This window comes from Oryx dammah, unplaced genomic scaffold, assembly GCF_014754425.2.
Source record: "Oryx dammah isolate SB20612 unplaced genomic scaffold, SCBI_Odam_1.1 HiC_scaffold_17, whole genome shotgun sequence".
NCBI classification, from domain to species: domain Eukaryota; kingdom Metazoa; phylum Chordata; class Mammalia; order Artiodactyla; family Bovidae; genus Oryx; species Oryx dammah.
This window is the reverse complement of record NW_024070201.1, coordinates 78,947,448-78,964,601: the sequence shown is the minus strand read 5'-3', so window position 1 is coordinate 78,964,601 and position 17,154 is coordinate 78,947,448. Positions and strand designations below refer to the sequence as shown.

Here is a 17,154-nt window from a genome sequence, read left to right as displayed (position 1 = left end):
CACATAATATGTATGTGTGTATGTGTGTATATATATACACTCCACATTATATGTATGTGTGTATATATATATATATACATTCCACATCTTTTTCATTTCATCTGTCAGTGGACATTTAGGTTACTTCTATGTCCTGGATATTGTAAATAGCACTGCTATGAACACTGAGGTGAACATATCCTTCTGAATTAGAGCTTTTGTTTTGTCCATATATATGACCAGGAGTGGGACGGCAGGACCATACGGTCCCTCCATTAGTTTTTTTAAGGAACCTCCATACCATCCTCCATGGTGTCTGCACCAATTTACATTCCCATCAAAATGTAGGAGGGCTCCTTTTTCTCCACATTCTCTCCAACATTTGTTATTTGTAGACTTTGATGATGGCCGTTCTGAGACAAAAGCGCTTCAACAGCCTTTAACGTTGGAGGAAGAGTAATGAATAACTTAGTAAACTTCAACCCTAGGAGACAAGATGGAGCAATAATATTCTAGGAAGGCAGAGGTAACCATGTGTAAACTTACGCTGTGCTGGTCTATGGACTGAAGGAGCGTACAAGCTTTTCCAACTTTCTAGACATTGATCACCCTTGTCCCTGCTCCTCTGATCAGAGTGACTCCTTCCCTCCATAAAGAAACTGTTCACTAACTTGTAAACAAGGATAAGAGTGACAAGGACAAGGACCCAGACAATGTCAAACATCCTTCCTTGGTTGTTTCACCCAGTGGACTATCTTCTCTATGAACCGACTTTCCTTTTTGAGGATGGCAGGGCAAGTGTTCGTGTGGGATCCAGGGCACTTTGGAGTGAAAGGCTCTGGGCTGAAATTCTATCTAACTGAGCCACACTGACCCTTAGTTTCCTTTTCGATAAAAGTGAAACTCAGGCCCAAGTTGAACCATTGTGGGGATGTTTAACCGTAGCCTCAGAATGGACAGGGAAGAGAACACAGCTCATCCTAAGAAAAGGAGGATCCTACAGCTTTAGGATTCTTGCAAATGATCTGCTCTGCATTGCCAGGGTCCAGCCCCAGTGGATCCAGGGTAGTTCAAAGTGGGGATGGCGTCGACGTCTGAGGACTTAATTGTTTAATTAAAGATATGGAGGGAGATTAGAAAGAAATAGTGTAGTAGGAAAATAAGTGGAGAAAAGATGCTGAATAACTTGGTTTATGCAGAAAACCAATAAAACTCTGAGACAAGGAGTTTGCACCACTTAAATAGGTCACAGGCGTCTTCCCGGTCTCCCGAAGGAGTGGGGACACAAAGTGCCCCCCCACCCATTCAGATCTTAGAAGCCCAGGCAAAATTAGTTGGCAAGCCTCCGCGCTCCAGATGGGAATTCAGCCAGAAAAGAAGAGAACAAGAAAAGACCACACGGAGAAGACCAGTCTTTCCAGGAACTGGTCCGTTTCTTTATTTTCCAGGTCGGCTTTTATACTTTTAGTTGTACATAGAGATAGATGTAAGAAACAGTGTCACGGAGGGTCAGCTGCTCTGACTCTTATCTAAAGACAGTGTTCTCAGCATATCTTTGTTCTTACAAGGGTCTTACATTTGTTTACAATATCTTCTGGTCTGGAGACCGATTAACATTTTATGGCCCCATCTTTCTTTCTATTGATAAAGGTTTAGTCAATCAGAAAACTTGTTTCCCCTTAAGATCCACTTAGTCTTAAGATAGTAATAAAGTTACATTCTTATATAGCAAGGACACAGTGATTTATAAGAAAGAAAGAAGAGTACAGTGATCTATAACAAAGAGAAAATTCATCAACTCAAAAGTCTAGTATTGCTAACATCAAAACTACTATATTTCTTTTTCTACATTCCAATTACATAGATTAACATACTCCCAGGTGCCTAAGGATATGGAGGCCTGACGGCAATCATTAACTCAGCAATGAAACCCTTCACCAACATGATTTTTATCTTTAGAAAAACCCTATACTAACTAAGAGTTTCAAAATACTCCAAACTCTCTGTGCTGTTTATGGTTGAGAGGTTGTAAACAATCAAGTATGTAGTAGCAAGAGTGTGGATAATCCTGTCACACAAGCTAGTCTGCCAGCAGAGAGGTTTTGGGTTGAAACACCCTTGTCATGCCCAGGAGATTTATTAACTGGAGTCCTAAGTTAACTCCTTTTCAGAGAGAGGTGGTGGGGGATAGCCCCCTGTATAATGTCAGAAGAGTAGGCAAAAAGCACAATGCAGTAAGGCAGGCAGACTCTGGTTTTGGGGCAGATGCACGAGCAGATCCAGCGAGGCTCCCTTAAGGCCCGACTCGCCTTTGCCTGTCCGGCCCCTTAACCTCATGACCTTTGCCATGGGCGGGACTCCTTGTGCTGGCTCCCGGCACTGCATATATGTAAAAAGAGAGATAAATTATGCAAATCACACTGGAGCCCTATCTTTCCTAATATCTTACTCATTGCAGGTACTTGAGAATGCGAAGTGCTTCGCTGGTGGTTCAGCGATAAAGAATCCACCTGCCAATGCAGGAGATGCCGGTTTGATCCCTGGGTGGGGAGGATCCCCTGACAAAGGGAATGGCAACCCACTCCAGTTTCTTGCCTGGACAGAAGAGCCTGGCAGGCTACAGTCCATGGGGTTGCAAAAGAGTTGGACATGAGTTAACAACTAAACAGCAGCAACAACAGAGACTGGGAAGGGGAGGAGGGCGGTACTGTCTACCAAGTGTGACCCGGGGTCCGGCCTATTGGTTTCGTGCAGCTTGGATTTCAGAGTAATCGCAGGGCCTGTGGGCAAACAGCAGCCTGGTGTTTCACAAAGAGGAGTTCACATGCACACTGGCAGCCTCCCAATCTCTCAGACCCGTTTCCACATCACGAGACCCAGACAGCAAGGGCTGGGTTTCATGAACACCAGCTCCTACCTGTTTGCCTTAGTGCAAGGTCCACATCGCAAGCCTCCACTTAGCAATCTCTGCAGAAAACATCCCTAAAGGCACTCAGCAAGACATCACCAAACTGACTGCACCTAAGGGAAATTTCATCAGCTGCAGAGTGCTCCTCTTCAGGGGTTCCTGCAAAGCTTGTGTGAAGACAGCATTCCAGGTAAGTACCCATTCCGAAAAAAAAAGGATAATCATTGCTCTGTGACATCTTCTCCACTTATGTAAGACAAATCAAAGTGCTCATATTGTCTTATGCTCAGAATACGATGATAAATATAAGGAAAAGGAATAGCTTCAACTTAAGAAAAGTGTATCCGGCACCTATTCTGGAAAACGCAACTTGTTAGGCACCATGAAAAAAATCTTGCATTTTCCAGATCTGAACTAATAAAGGAATGAGGAAAGATCTGGGCATTTCCCGGAAGAGTGTGGGTAAATGGAGCACTTAATATGTGAAGACGACACTCTCAACATCACCCTGTTTAATCCTTCTGGTCATATTTTAAGATAGGCAGCATTTTGTCTCCTTGAATGATAAGAAAGTTGTACTTCATGTCAGAGAGGAAATGAGCAGATGAGTAAGGACAAGAATACAGAACAGATCTGCTGTGATAAACTTGCTTTAAAGAATTCACTTATACTGCTACTACCACAATCCGTCCTTCTGCGTTCTCTGTTGAATTTATGCCTGCGTATGTGGTGTCTGAGCTGCTTTGTGGCCTACATTTTCTCATTTTATTTTAACTGTCTCTCACCTGTCCCTGTGTGTGCAGAATGAGGTGACTATCGTGGAGGTGTGTCAGTTTACATTTCCTTTCTCAGTGGCTGCACACTGCGCTTTTGTTCAGTGCTTGCCCATGATCATGCAGCTTAATCAGTTTCTGCTGAGAGTGTTTTTTCTTCCTTTTGAATTGTTTTCTTGGTCTTAATTTCTTCTTCTGGGAATTACTACATCAAAGGTTCGGATTTCACTCCCCAGGACACTGCCTGTTACCCAGTTCTGCTGCTCACGATGCACGTGTCCAAAGCCCTGTAGTCTGTCCACATTCCTGTTTCGGTTGCTTTCAGTCTACTTGATTTATAAATCTCAGGCTCAGTTGTTTTCAGTCTACCCACCAAGCATGGTTGTTGGTTCCTGAGTGCATCATTGAAGGATGGTTCTAAACTCTATGCTTTTCAGGAAATATGGTGATATTACATCCCACAGCTTGTTTAAAAACTGTATTGAAGTATAGTTGATTTATAATGTGTTAATTTCTGCTGTACAGCAAAATTATCCAGTTATACATATTGACTACCTATATATTTTTATACATTCCTTTCCACTATAGTTTATCACAGGATGTTGAGTATAGTGCCCTGTGCTGTATGGTAGAACTTTGTTTTTGACCCTAACATCCTATACGTAATAGCTCACATCTGCTAACCCCACACTCCCAATCCTTCTCTTCGCGACCACCATCCCCCCTTGACAACCGCAGGTCAGTTCTCCACGTCTGTGAGTCAGTTTCTGATGCACACGTAGCTTCCCTCGTGTCACATTCTAGATTTCACTTCTAGGTGATATCACACGGCGTTTATCTTTCTCTTTCTGACTTTCTTAGCATGATAGTTTCTAGATCCGTCCATGCTGCGGCAAATGGTATTATTTCGTTCCGTTTTATGACTGAATGCTATTCCACTGTATATATATATATATATATATATATATATATGTACGTGTGTGTACATATATCACATCGTATCTTCCTTGTCCATTCATCTCTCGATGGACGTTCAGGGTGTTTTCATGTCTTGGCTGGTGTAAACAGCGCTGCTGTGAACAGAGGTGCATGTATCTTCCTGAGTTATAATTTTGTTTGACTATATGCCCACAAGTGGGATTACTGGATCAAAGGGCAACCCTATTTTCTGTTTTTTGAGGAATCTCCATACTGTTTTCCATAGTGACTACATCCATTTACATTCCTACCAACAGTGGAGGAGGGTTAGCTTTTCTCTATACCCTCTCCAGCATTTATTATTCGTAGACTTTTTAATGATGGCTATTCTGACCTCACCCCACAGGGGTCATTTTATACTCGGGTAACTTCCTTGTGAGTTGCCTGGAGATAAAAGGTAAGATTAGCCTTCGGGAATGCTATCCTTTTTACAGTCCTGAGATCTTCAAATAGGACTTCTCTGGGGGCTCAGTGGTAAAGATTCTGCCTGCCAATGCAGGCGACATGGGTGTTACCCCTGTTCCTGGAAGGTCCCACGTGCCGTGGAGCAACCAAGCCTGTGACCACCGCTATTGAGCCTGTCCTCTGGAGCTCTCGCGCCCAGAAACCATGCTCTGCCCCAAGAGAAGCCACTGCGGGGAGAAGCCCGCGCACGGCGGGGAGAAACTCGGTCGCTGCGGGGAGAAACTCGCGCACCTCAGTGAGAAACTCGCGCACCGCAGTGAGAAACTCGCGCACCGCGGGGAGAAACTCGCGCACCGCAGTGAGAAACTCACGCACCGCGGGGAGAAACTCGTGCACTGCAGGGAGAAGCCCCCGCACGGCAGGGAGAAACTCGTGCACTGCAACTAGAGAACAGCCCCAGCTCGCTGCAACTAGAGGAAAGCCTGAACAGCAACGAAGACCCGGTGAAACCAAAATTAAATAGAAATAAATAAATTTTTAAAAAAATCCTCCAATACACAACAAGGGTCTGGACTTTTCTTCAAGACATACCTTGGTACAAAGCAACTGGAAACCTTTCCCATGTCCAGCATATATTACCTACTCAATACATGCATGTTGATTGGATTACTCCATCGCTATCAGGCGCAGGTAAGTACAGCATTTCTTGCATCAAATCATCCTCATCACCCACTTACTGAGGGCATGTTATGTGCCAGCTGACAGAGGATGAGATGGTTGGACGGCATCACCGACTCAATGGACGTGAGTCTGAGTAAACTCTGGGAGTCCGTGATGAACAGGGAGGCCTGGCGTGCTGCAGTCCATGGGATCGCAAAGAGTCGGACACAGCTGAGCGACTGAACTGAACTGAGTGCAAGAAACGTAACAGACAGGATAATAAATAAGATGAGGTTCCTGCCCCAGAGGAGAATGCAGTCTGGAAAAGTAAACTCTAGCCCAGAGTAACAGGTTTTATAATGCAGGTATGCAAAAGCACTTACCAGAGCAGACAAAAGGGAGTGATTGTTCTTTCTGAAGTAAGAAACAAACAGGGATCACCATCCAGTAGAAATTATCACAACATTGTAAATCAGCGATAGGCCAACAAAAAATGTTAAAAAACAAATACAATGTGAATGAATGAGCCAGTTCTTTGACACATAGATCAAAATAGACATTTCATTTTTAGGTACTGAAAATGGGACTATGTATTTGCGTGGTTTTTCTATATCAATATGCATATATCGGTTTATAACTAGAGATGATTAGACTATACAGTGTATACACGTGAGAAATAAAAGAGAGATACTGAAGAGGGCTCTGGCAATCAGCATAGAGCTTGCTACTCTTGCTCCTAAATCTCCTCCAGCTCCTCTCACTCATGGCTGTTTCCCGGCTGTCTCTCTAGGCTTAGGTGTCTTGCACAATGTTCCCGTTGCAAGGCGCCCAGATGCTGCAGATGCTGGAGAAATCCTTGAGGAAGAGCCTTCCTGTGTCCTTAAAGGTGAGAATGGCAAATTCTTGGGGCGTTTTCCCCTTGAGGAGTGAGGACTAGGAAGTTCCTGCGAATGAAGAAGAGAGACTAGTGTTTGCTGAGTGCCTGTTCTGTGCCAGGCCTTAGAGCATGTTTCCTCTGGTTTAGTGGGCATAACCTCTCTGGCAGATGTTCACTGTTGTGCTCACATCACTGCTGTGAAGATGGAGGCTTGGTGAAGTGACTTGCCTGGTACCCCTGATAGTGAGCTGTAGTGCTATGGTATGAATGTAGGAATGCCTGAGACCTAACACGGCTTTTTTCTCCAAGTTGAATCAAAAAGTGTTCCATTGCTCCTTTTCAAGAAACATTCCATAATAGCACTGGGAATTTGCCCAGAGCTCTTCTACAAAATTAGCTAAGACTGAGATTGTATGTTAATTTTTAACTTTTTCTCCCTAAAGGAACAGCTGCCAGATCACGAGCCTCCTTTGAAATTACCAATGAATCAATTTCTATTTGACTTAAATTTCCAAGTTTCTCTGAGCATACTGCACATCAGACTATTTTGATAGTCAGGCTGACACTGAGGATCTCGGTTCACCTAGTACAATTGATCAGAAATGTTAGGATTAAATAGGGAATACTCATAAACGCCCCCTCCCAGAACTGTTCCGTAGCAGCTCTACTGATTGGCTGAGGTCCTCGCCTGTGCTTTTCTTTAGCAATGAAAGGGATGGTGTCTGTTCCAGTGGAATTTAAATGCAACCATGTGTCTGTGGGGATTTTGAGCAAACTCTGGGCCATCATGAAGGACAGGGAGGTCTGCCGCGCTGCGGTCCATGGGGTTGCAAAGAGTCAGACACGACTGAGTGACTGCACAACAGCAACAACGTGTGTGTGTGTGTGTGTGTGTAACAATCGTTTTTCCCTGAGATATTTTTTGTTTTTTGGTTGGATTAGAAACTCGATTTCTACTGTTTTGTCAGACACTCCTACAAGATGCATACAGTTGAGATTAGGTAAATGCACTTTTCACCCCCCTCACTCTCTAATAGATCTTTCTGCTTCTTCTTTCAGTATAAAGGCGGAAAATGTTAGCAGTATTTTATTTCTAGATCATATGGCTTCATTTATTAGAAATAGACTAATGGGGGTACTCCCTAATGGTCCGGTGGTTCAGACACCACACTCCAAGGCAGGGGACCCAGTTCCGATCCCTGGCCAGGGAACTGGATCACACGTGCCAAGCGAAAGGGGCACAGGCAGCAACTAGAGATGGGCATGCTGCAACTCAGACCAGGGGCAGCCACATAAACATTGAAAAAGAGAGAAATAGACTAATGAAACAACTCACCCTGTCTTTAAACTACTGCCTGAAAATGACTCCAGATCAACTAATTTAAAACTAAAAAACCACCCCCTTCAGTGGACCCAACTAAATACGAATCTGTTACCTAGTTTTAGAGAACTTCTTTCACTTCATAAAGCCTCAAGATCCAGGCAAACTCTCAGAGAAACAGTCCATTTTTCTTAGAGATAACGTCAGTTATACATTTTAAGAATATTTGCTTAAGATATTTTTTATGGTGAGTAGCTATTTTTTAATATTCTTCAGCCTAAAACTTTCTCCTCAAGTTAAGTGGACTCCAGACATTTCGAGAAAACTGTTGGCGGGTCCTAAGGGCTCTTATTTGGAGCATCTCTGTTAAGAAAAGGTGGTCCTCTTGGGTGCCCAGCTTTCATGAAGAACTAGCATCTGTTGTATAGTAGAGATGCACATTTTACCCTCGTTCAAATCTACAGTAGTTACTTGCCAGGTACTTTTGATGGAACTGTAACCTGGAACTCAATACTTGAGTCTCAGTTCAGATAATGGCCATATGTCCTTCTAAGTGTTGGATATTCAGTCCATTTTATTGTGTGTGTCAACTCCAGTTGAGTCAGTTTAAAGTAGTTGCCTGACTCACTATGTTCTGAGTTCAATAGAAAAAAGGTTTTAATTAATTCAGCCAGAGGAATAAGAAAGAGTAACAGTTACACGTATTTTCAGATCTTGTAATGAATCATATATTAATATAAAATGGTTTTACAGACTCCCCAGGTGCTGCTAGTGGTAAAAAATCCTGCTGCTAATGCAGGAGATGTAAGAGACACAGGTTCGATCCCTGGGTCGGGAAGATCCTCTAGGGTAGGAAATGGCAGCCCACTCCAGTGTTCCTGCCTGAAGAATCCCATGGACAGAGGACCCTGGTGGGCTGCAGTCCACGGGGCTGCAGAGAGTCAGACATGACTGAGCGACTAAACACAGCACATAAAATAGTTTTACAGCCCCCAAATGCCGAGGTGTAAAAACACCTGTATTTTGTCAGACCCCACTCAATGTCCATTCGTGGCTGAAAACAATAAATTCGGGTAAGATCAGTCAACATAGACTTTGCTCCTCTTTCTCCATGATCTAACATCAATAGTTCACGTGAGGTGGAGAGTGGTAGGAGGGAAAGATGTTGAAAAGTCTTTGCTCAACATTAACCACGGTAGAAGTCGTTCAACTGGATAACTTTTTTTTTTCACCTTTGGTCTCTGGCAGTTTCCATGCTGGTATCTGCAGAGGTTTCATGTCCACAAGAGTCACGAGGACCATGGTAGAATTTATTCACTGCTGCATTCCCCAACCCCCAAACAACTAGAGTGTTTAAGACCCACGGGTGCCCTCATACATCCTCTCCTTGCTTTTCCCTCTCTCTCAACAGCCTGTGCAACACGGTGGGGTTGGGATTCCAAGACTGGACTCAGGCCACCGGATTCCACAGTCCATTCTCTTGAGCATTTTGCTGTAGCCTTTGCTTATTGGTGGGAGAAAATTGCCTTTCCAAGGGGTTATGAAGACATGTGAAAGAGTTTTAAACATGTCCATAACCTTTCAACTAGCAATTACCTTCTGAATAATGTAAGGAAATAGCAGGTGCTCATGCAAAGATATCTGTGCAGGCATGCTCTTTGAAGAATTATCTGTTAAAATAAAAATTTGGAACCAGCTGAAATGACCTTTAACAGGCAAAGGTACAAATGAACTGTGATACTGATTCCATATAATGGAATCCTCTGCAGCAATTAGAACATAATTAAAAATTTTTTATATTTATGAACATAGAAGTACTTCCACGATTTATTCAGTGGGGGGAAAGATCATGTATCTGATCATTTTATGTTTGTAAAATTGTGTATGTCCATGAAGTTCTCTGGTGGCTCAGATGGTAAAGAATCCACCTGCAATGTGGGAGACCTGGACTTGATCCTTGGGTTGGCAAGATCCCCTGGAGGAGGGCATGGAAACCCACTCCAGTATTCTTGCCTGGAGAATCCTGTGGACAGAGGAGCCTGGTGGGTGGCAAAGAGTCAAACATGAGGTGTCAAGAGTCAATGAGGTGGCAAAGAGCTAAACATGACTGAGTGACTAAGCATAGCACATGGGTATGACTAGAAGACAGTCTGGGAAGGATAACAATAAATCCTACCAAAAAAAAAAGAGTTATGTTCTTAAGATCAGTAACTTTGTTTGTCCAAATATTTTGCCATATGCATGTATGATTTCTATTTGTTGTTGTTCAGTTGCTCAGTCGTGTCCAACTCTTTGGGTGCCCATGGACTGTAGCACACCAGGCTTCCCTGTACTTCACTATCTCCCAGAGATTGCTCAAATTCACCTCCATTGAGTCAGTGATGTCATCCAACCATCTCCTCCTCTATTGACCCCTTCTCCTCCTGCCCTCAGTCTTTCCCAGCATCAGGATCTTTTTCAACGAGTAGCTCTTCACATCAGGTGGCCAAAGTACTGGAGCTCCAGCTTTAGCATCAGTCCTTCCAATGAATATTTGGGGTTGATTTCCTTTATGATTGACTGGTTTGATCTTCTTGCTGGTCAAGTGACTCTCAAGTCTTCTCCAGCACCACACTTTGAAAGCATCAGTTCTTTGGTGCTCAACCTTCTTTGTGGTCCAGCTCTCACAACCATACATGACTGTTGGTGAAACCACAGCTTTGACTAGACAGACCTTTTGTCAGCAAAGTGATGTTTTCACTTTTTACTATGCTGTCTGGGTATGTCACAGCTTTTCTTCCGAGGAACAACCTTTTAAGTTTGTGGCTGCAGCCACCATCCACAGTGATTTCAGAGCCCAAGAAAAGAAAATCTGCCACTGCTTTCATTGTTTCCCCATCTATTTGCTATGAAGTGATGGGACCAGATGCCATGATCTTAGTTTTTTGAATGCTGGGTTTAAAAACAGCATTTTCACTCTCCTCTTTCACTTTCATCAAGAGGCTATTTAGTTCTTCACTTTCTGCCATAAGGATGGTGTCATCTGCATATCTAAGGTTATTGATACTTCTCCTGGAAATATTGATTCCAGCTTGTGCTTTATCCAGCCTGGCATTTCGCATGATGTACTCTGCATATGAGTTAAATAAGCAGGGCAACAATACACAGCCTTGATGTACTCCTTTCTCAATTTGGAACAAGTCTGTTGTTCCATATCCGGTTCTAACTGTTGCTTCTTGATCTGCATGCAGGTTTCTCAGGAGGCAGGTCAGGTGGGCTGCTATTCCCATCTCTTGAAGAACTTGCCAGTTTGTTGTGATCCACATAGTCAAAGGCTTTAGTGTAATCAATGAAGCAGAATTAGATGTTTTTCTGGAATTCTCTTGCTTCTTCTATGATCCTATAGATGTTGGCAATTTGATTTATATTAGATGGGAAGAAAAATTTCTCACTTCACTTTAAAAAAGAAAAAGGTTTCATGTGGAGATTTTTGACATAGACGCCCTATTTGTCTTTTTTCCACTATAAAATTTCATGATTCATAGAAATAAGGCTTGTCCTGATCAAAGAAGGTACTTTGCCATCCCTTCCTGGTAAGCTGACCCCCTCACTTTCTCTGCACATTGCAGGTTTACGGGACCGTCATACACATGAACCATGGAAACCCATTCAACCTAAAGGCCCTGGTGGACAAGTGGCCTGATTTTAGGACAGTGGTTATCCGCCCTCAGGAGCAGGTAAGGGGCCAAGGGCAGAATGAACACGCTATGTTTATCTTTGCTGTGTGCCTAGCATGTGCCTGGCAGTGTGGTGAACACTGGAGATACGGAGATGAAACGCAGTGATAGTGAACAGGTCCCTCTCCTCAAGACCTCGGAGTCTGGAGGGAAACATAGATAGATAAATAAATTATAATTTAGCGTAAAGTGTACAAGAACAGAAAATGGACAGCATACAAAGAAATCACTGGTGAAAACTGATGAGCTATGGAGGTTGAAGATGGAAGTTACAGAATCAGGTGAGAGACACCTCTGAATGGATGTTTCATCAGAACTGGATTTGGTTGATAAATACATCCTTGTTAGGTCGAAAAAGAATGGAGGACATTCTAACCAGAGAAAGTGGCAAGGACAAAAATAGGAAGGTATAAAACAAGACAGTTAGCTAAGGTGATTATAAAAGCAAACTTAGAATTTCTGTATGCATTTTGGAAAAATACTAAGTAGTAATACTAAATAGTTCATACATTTCAAAGACAAAACATTCTAAGTTCATTAAAAATATCCAGTAAAATTATAGCTTTATAAATACATAAATATACTTTTCCTGAAAATAATGTTATTTAAAAACTGGAAACAAAAAATATATATATATTAAATGAATAAATTTATATTGATAAAAACTGAACTAAAATAAACTTATTTAATCTTTTATCTTCAATGGGATATTAAGAAACAAAATTTGTTAATGGTGTAATTGCTGAGTTGTGAATGTATTTTTGTGAAACATATTCCAAACATTTTTAAAATTCTATAATTCTGCACTAGCTGTTATGTTTTTCTGTGACTTTTTCTTCCAAATAATCTCACCCTTTTTTAAAATAATTTGACAGGATTTTTCTACATAAGTGATTTCATTGTTTTTCTGTAATTACAGTTTATTCAACTAGTGTAATATTGTAAGTAAGCATTTCTAATAGGTTTTCATCTTCTTTGTCCTAATTAAGTATAGATAGAAATTTCAACCCAGAATTATCAATATCTAAATTTAATATTGTCATCCTCTAGTTGGTATAATCAACAAGTATTTGAAATAAGAAAAATTTATTCTTGCAACAGAAACTTTTCCTTGTCAATTGTTTTTATCCCTGTTGAGGAAATGAAAATATAGAAAAGTGGTTTCTAGATAGTTGTGCCTTTGTTTGAGCAGAAATTTTGACACAATGTATATAATATTCTTCAGTTTTTCATCATAATTTGAATACATGAATAGTTAATAGCTTATACCTCATAGCTTAAATGATTCAGAAAAATTTGTAATGCACAAATACAGACAGCAATATTTTAGTACTTAAAAATACCACAGTTTAGTAAATTTTAGGGAAATAAGTGTTAAAATTATGAAAAATAAGACATTTATTTTGTCCCCCATTTCTTTATGATAACAGGACATGAAAGATGACCTTGATCACTACACTAACACTTACCATGTTTACTCTGAAGATCTTAAGAATTGTCAGGAGTTCCTTGACTTACCAGAAGTCATCAACTGGAAACAGCATTTGCAGATCCAAAGTAAGTGACAGGAATGGACCCACACCTCCATCCTAACAATTTCTTCTTGTCATCTATGTCCTTTCTCCCAGACCCTCAGCCTACTGTCAACATTTTTGCTGTTGTTGTTCAACTACAACTGTACATGTAAAGGGGAAGAAACACCCTCCGAGCTTGTATGGGCTTCTATAGAGGACTGTACATAGTCCCCGGATAGCCAAGGATTTGTGCCACACTTTGCCGACATAAGCCAAATGTCTTAGGATGGTCCTCAGCCAGGAAAGAATCCCCCTGCAATGCAGGAGACCTGGATTCAATCCCTGGGTTGAGAAGATATCTTGGAGAAGGGAATGGCTACCCACTCCAGTATTCTGGCCTGGAGAATCTATACAGTCTATGGGGTCACAAAGAGTCAGACATGACTGAGTGACTTTCACTTCACTTGCAGACATAACCAGGGTGCCTTAGGATGGTTGGGTATCAGAGCAGAGCTTGCCCCAGAGACCTCCATTCTTAGATCACCTTTCAGGTCACAGAGAACAGCTGTCATGGTTATGAGCATCCCCTCCAGAGTCAGACCACCTAGGATGGCATTTGCCTGTGACTTTGCTACGTGATCCTAGCCAGAGACGTTATCTGAGATCATGATTTATGTATATAGAATTGAGAATAATCAGTTCAGTTCAGTTGCTCAGTTGTTGTGTCCGACTCTTTGTGACCCCATAGACTGTAGCACGCTAGGCCTCCTTGTCCATCACCAACTCCCAGAGCTTGCTCAAACTCATGTCCACTGAGCCAATGATGCCATCCAACTATGTTATCCTCTGCCGTCCCCTTCTCTTCCCACCTTCAATCTTTCCCAGCATCAGGCTCTTTTCAAACAAGTCAGTTCTTCACATCAGGTGGCCAAAGTACTGGAGTTTCAGCTTCAGCATCAGTCCTTCCAATGAAGGACCCAAAACACAGCAGTGCTGAAAAGATTCAATGAAATCTTGACCAGGAATTGCTGTGTACAATGCCCGGATGTTTCAGTTCATTTCACTGCAGGTGGGCTGGGCTTGGCAAGGCGGTTGTTCTGTTGGTCTCCTCTGGGTTTACATATGCAACTGCAGTCAGCTGATGGGTGGGCCATGGGCTGGTTCTCTGGCATGGCCTCACGTATGTCTGAATGATGGTCTGACTGTCAGGGCTGGCTACTTGTGGTCATACCACTATAGGCGCACACGTCCTCAGCGAGCTAGCCTAGGCCTATTCATGCGGTGTTGATCTCAGTTCAGTTCAGTCACTCAGTCGTGTCCGACTCTTTGTGACCCCATGAATCGCAGCACACCAGGCCTCCCTGTCCATCACCAACTCCCGGAGTTCACTCAAACTCACTTCCATCAAGTTGGTGATGCCATCCAGCCATCTCATCCTCTGTTGTCCCCTTCTCCTCCTGCCCCCAATGCAAAGAGATGGTGAGCCACACTGCGCAAGCATTTTTGAGCCCCTCTCTGCATCAATATACTCTTTCCCAATTGGTGAAATCCAGTCACATGGTCAAGGTCAGATGCAGTGCAGGAGGGGGACTATTTCAGGGAATGGACACAAGGACATGTGGGCAAACTGAGGACCATTCCTGCAATCATTTTTGCAATCATCTACCATACTGGAAACACAGTAAATTCTCCATGGATGGTGGCAGCTATAATGATGATAGCTTACCTTCTGCAGTCATCAGAACTACATGGTTATGTAGCCCAGGAAACTTAGGTCTTGGTATGACCATGACTGAATGAATTCCTAGACATGTTTTCAATTTTGTAAAACAAGGAAAATTTTACAGATCTTGACTACATACCCCAGTCAAACAGCAGCAACACAAAAGCATGAGGGGCTCAGACCTGTCCAACTCTCTGTGACCCTATGAACTGTAGATTTTCAGGCTCCTCTGTCAGTGGAATTCTCCAGGCAAGAATACTGAAGTGGGTTGCCATCCCTTTCTCCAGGGGATTTTCCCAATCCTGAGATTGAATCCAGGTCTCTGGCATTGCAGGCAGATTCTTTACTGACTGAGCCACCAGGGAAGCAGCCCCAAGCCCATCCCCAAAGTTCTCTGTCTATAAACCCACAGATACTCCTACTCCACCAGAGAGCTTTTCCTTGGAATGGACTTAAATCATGGCATGTCTCCTTATAATCCCTCTAGGTACACAGTCCAGTCTGAATGAAGTAATACAAAATCTTGCAGCCACGAAATCCTTCAAAGTCAAGCGATCAAAAAACATTCTCTATATGGCATCTGAGACAATAAAGGAACTGACTCCATCCCTGCTGGATGTAAAGAACTTACCAGTCGGAGATGGTAAACCCAAGGCCATGTGAGTTTGATAATAGCTTCTCTGCACCACTTACACCTCTCATTACGCAAGTAGCCTCCAGCCTTCTCTGCCTGCTTTTACCCTGGCTCCCCACAATGGATCTTCTTCAAAGCAGCCAGAATAAGCTTTTTAAAAAATGTAATACAAGCCGTGTCTCTCTCCTGCTTAAAATAGGCCACCAGGTCGTCTCCTGTGGAGTGAGTCAGGCAGGCCTATGCTGCCCTCTCTCACCTGTCTTGCCCTTCTAGCTCACTCAGTCCAGCAGCATCAGCCTCTTTCTCATCCTCCATCCTCACAAGCTCAGCTACAGTCCAGGACTCTGTGCCCTCTCTCCTCTGCCTCCTCTGTCTCTCAGGATAATAGAGGTAGGGATAGATGCAAACTTCTAAACTCACAGACTGTGCTTTTCTCTTGGAACACCCACAGAGACCCAGAAATGTTTAAGCTCTCATCTGTAGATCCTAGCCACGCAGCTTTGGTGAACAGATTCTGGCTTTTCGGTGGCAACGAGAGGAGCCTGAGGTTCATTGAGCGCTGTATCCGGACCTTCCCCAACTTCTGCTTGCTGGGGCCCAAGGGGACCCCTGTGTCCTGGTCCCTGATGGACCAGACGGGAGAGATGCGGATGGCAGGCACCCTGCCTGAGTACCGGGCCCAGGGGCTTGTCACCCACGCCATCTACCAGCAGGCCCAGTGTCTGCTCAAGCGGGGCTTCCCCGTGTACTCTCACGTGGACCCCAAGAACCAGATCATGCAGAAGATGAGTCAGAGCCTCCACCATGCGGCCATGCCCTGCGACTGGAACCAGTGGAACTGTGAGCCTCTGTGACCGGCCCTGAGCGGGGGCCAGGGTAGAAAGGCCTGAGGACATAACGGGGGGCAGAGCGGTGGAGGGAAGAATAAATCGTGGCTGTGATCACCATGAAAACGTGTGGCTGCAGTCACTGTGAAGGCGTGTGGGTGTGATCCCTGTGAGGGCATGTGGCTGAAATCGCTGTGAAGGCATGTGTGCCTGGGGCCCCGGGGAGGCCGTGTGAATGGCCAACAGGCCCAGTTCTGGCCCTGCACTCAGGACATGACACGCTTGCCTCAGAGGTCTCTGCATGAGCAGTGGCCGGTGCTCCTGTGGTGGGTGCACACATTCTGCTCCCCACACTCCCGGCCTCCCTGCCAGGCTTGCTCATCAGCCACATGTTGCCCTGAATGGATTCCCCTGGGACTCTTAGGGCGGGAGTGGGGAGAGGCTCACCACTTTGTCCAGGGAAGGATAATACCTCCTGGCCGTTATGACCTAGTCCTGAGTTTCTGTGGCCTTTCCCTTAGTGAAGAGCAGGTAGACTACTCATTAGGTCTGCAGCAGTTACCTCTCTTCTTTCTGCTTCACAGCGACATTAAACATGTTACATGCCAGGATGCATGAGATATTATGCTAAACACCGTATGTGTGATATAGCAGGGAGCTTACTAAGAAAAAGATGTATCTGTTAGCCTGCCCACTCCCTACGGTCACTCCAGAGAAAATGATTCAATGTTGTTTCTGAAAGCTGAGCTTCTTAAAGCCACCAGAAGCCCTCAGCTAATAAAGAGATGCTGTGCTGTGTTTAACTGTACAAATTGAAGCTCAGCGGCTCGTGACAGGGA

General features: G+C 43.7%; 1 protein-coding gene across 1 annotated transcript; it reads left to right on the top strand.

Annotated features, from left to right (window-relative positions):
* The first annotated feature begins 2,746 nt into the window (after positions 1–2,746).
* Positions 2,747–16,441, top strand: LOC120877110 (glycine N-acyltransferase). The gene is made up of 6 exons (XM_040259438.1): positions 2,747–3,077; positions 6,494–6,589; positions 11,510–11,617; positions 13,048–13,174; positions 15,342–15,513; positions 15,940–16,441. The coding sequence occupies exons 2-6, from the start codon at positions 6,512–6,514 to the stop codon at positions 16,340–16,342; spliced, it is 888 nt and encodes a 295-aa protein (XP_040115372.1). The 5' UTR covers positions 2,747–3,077; positions 6,494–6,511; the 3' UTR covers positions 16,343–16,441.
* The last annotated feature ends 713 nt before the right edge of the window (positions 16,442–17,154 follow it).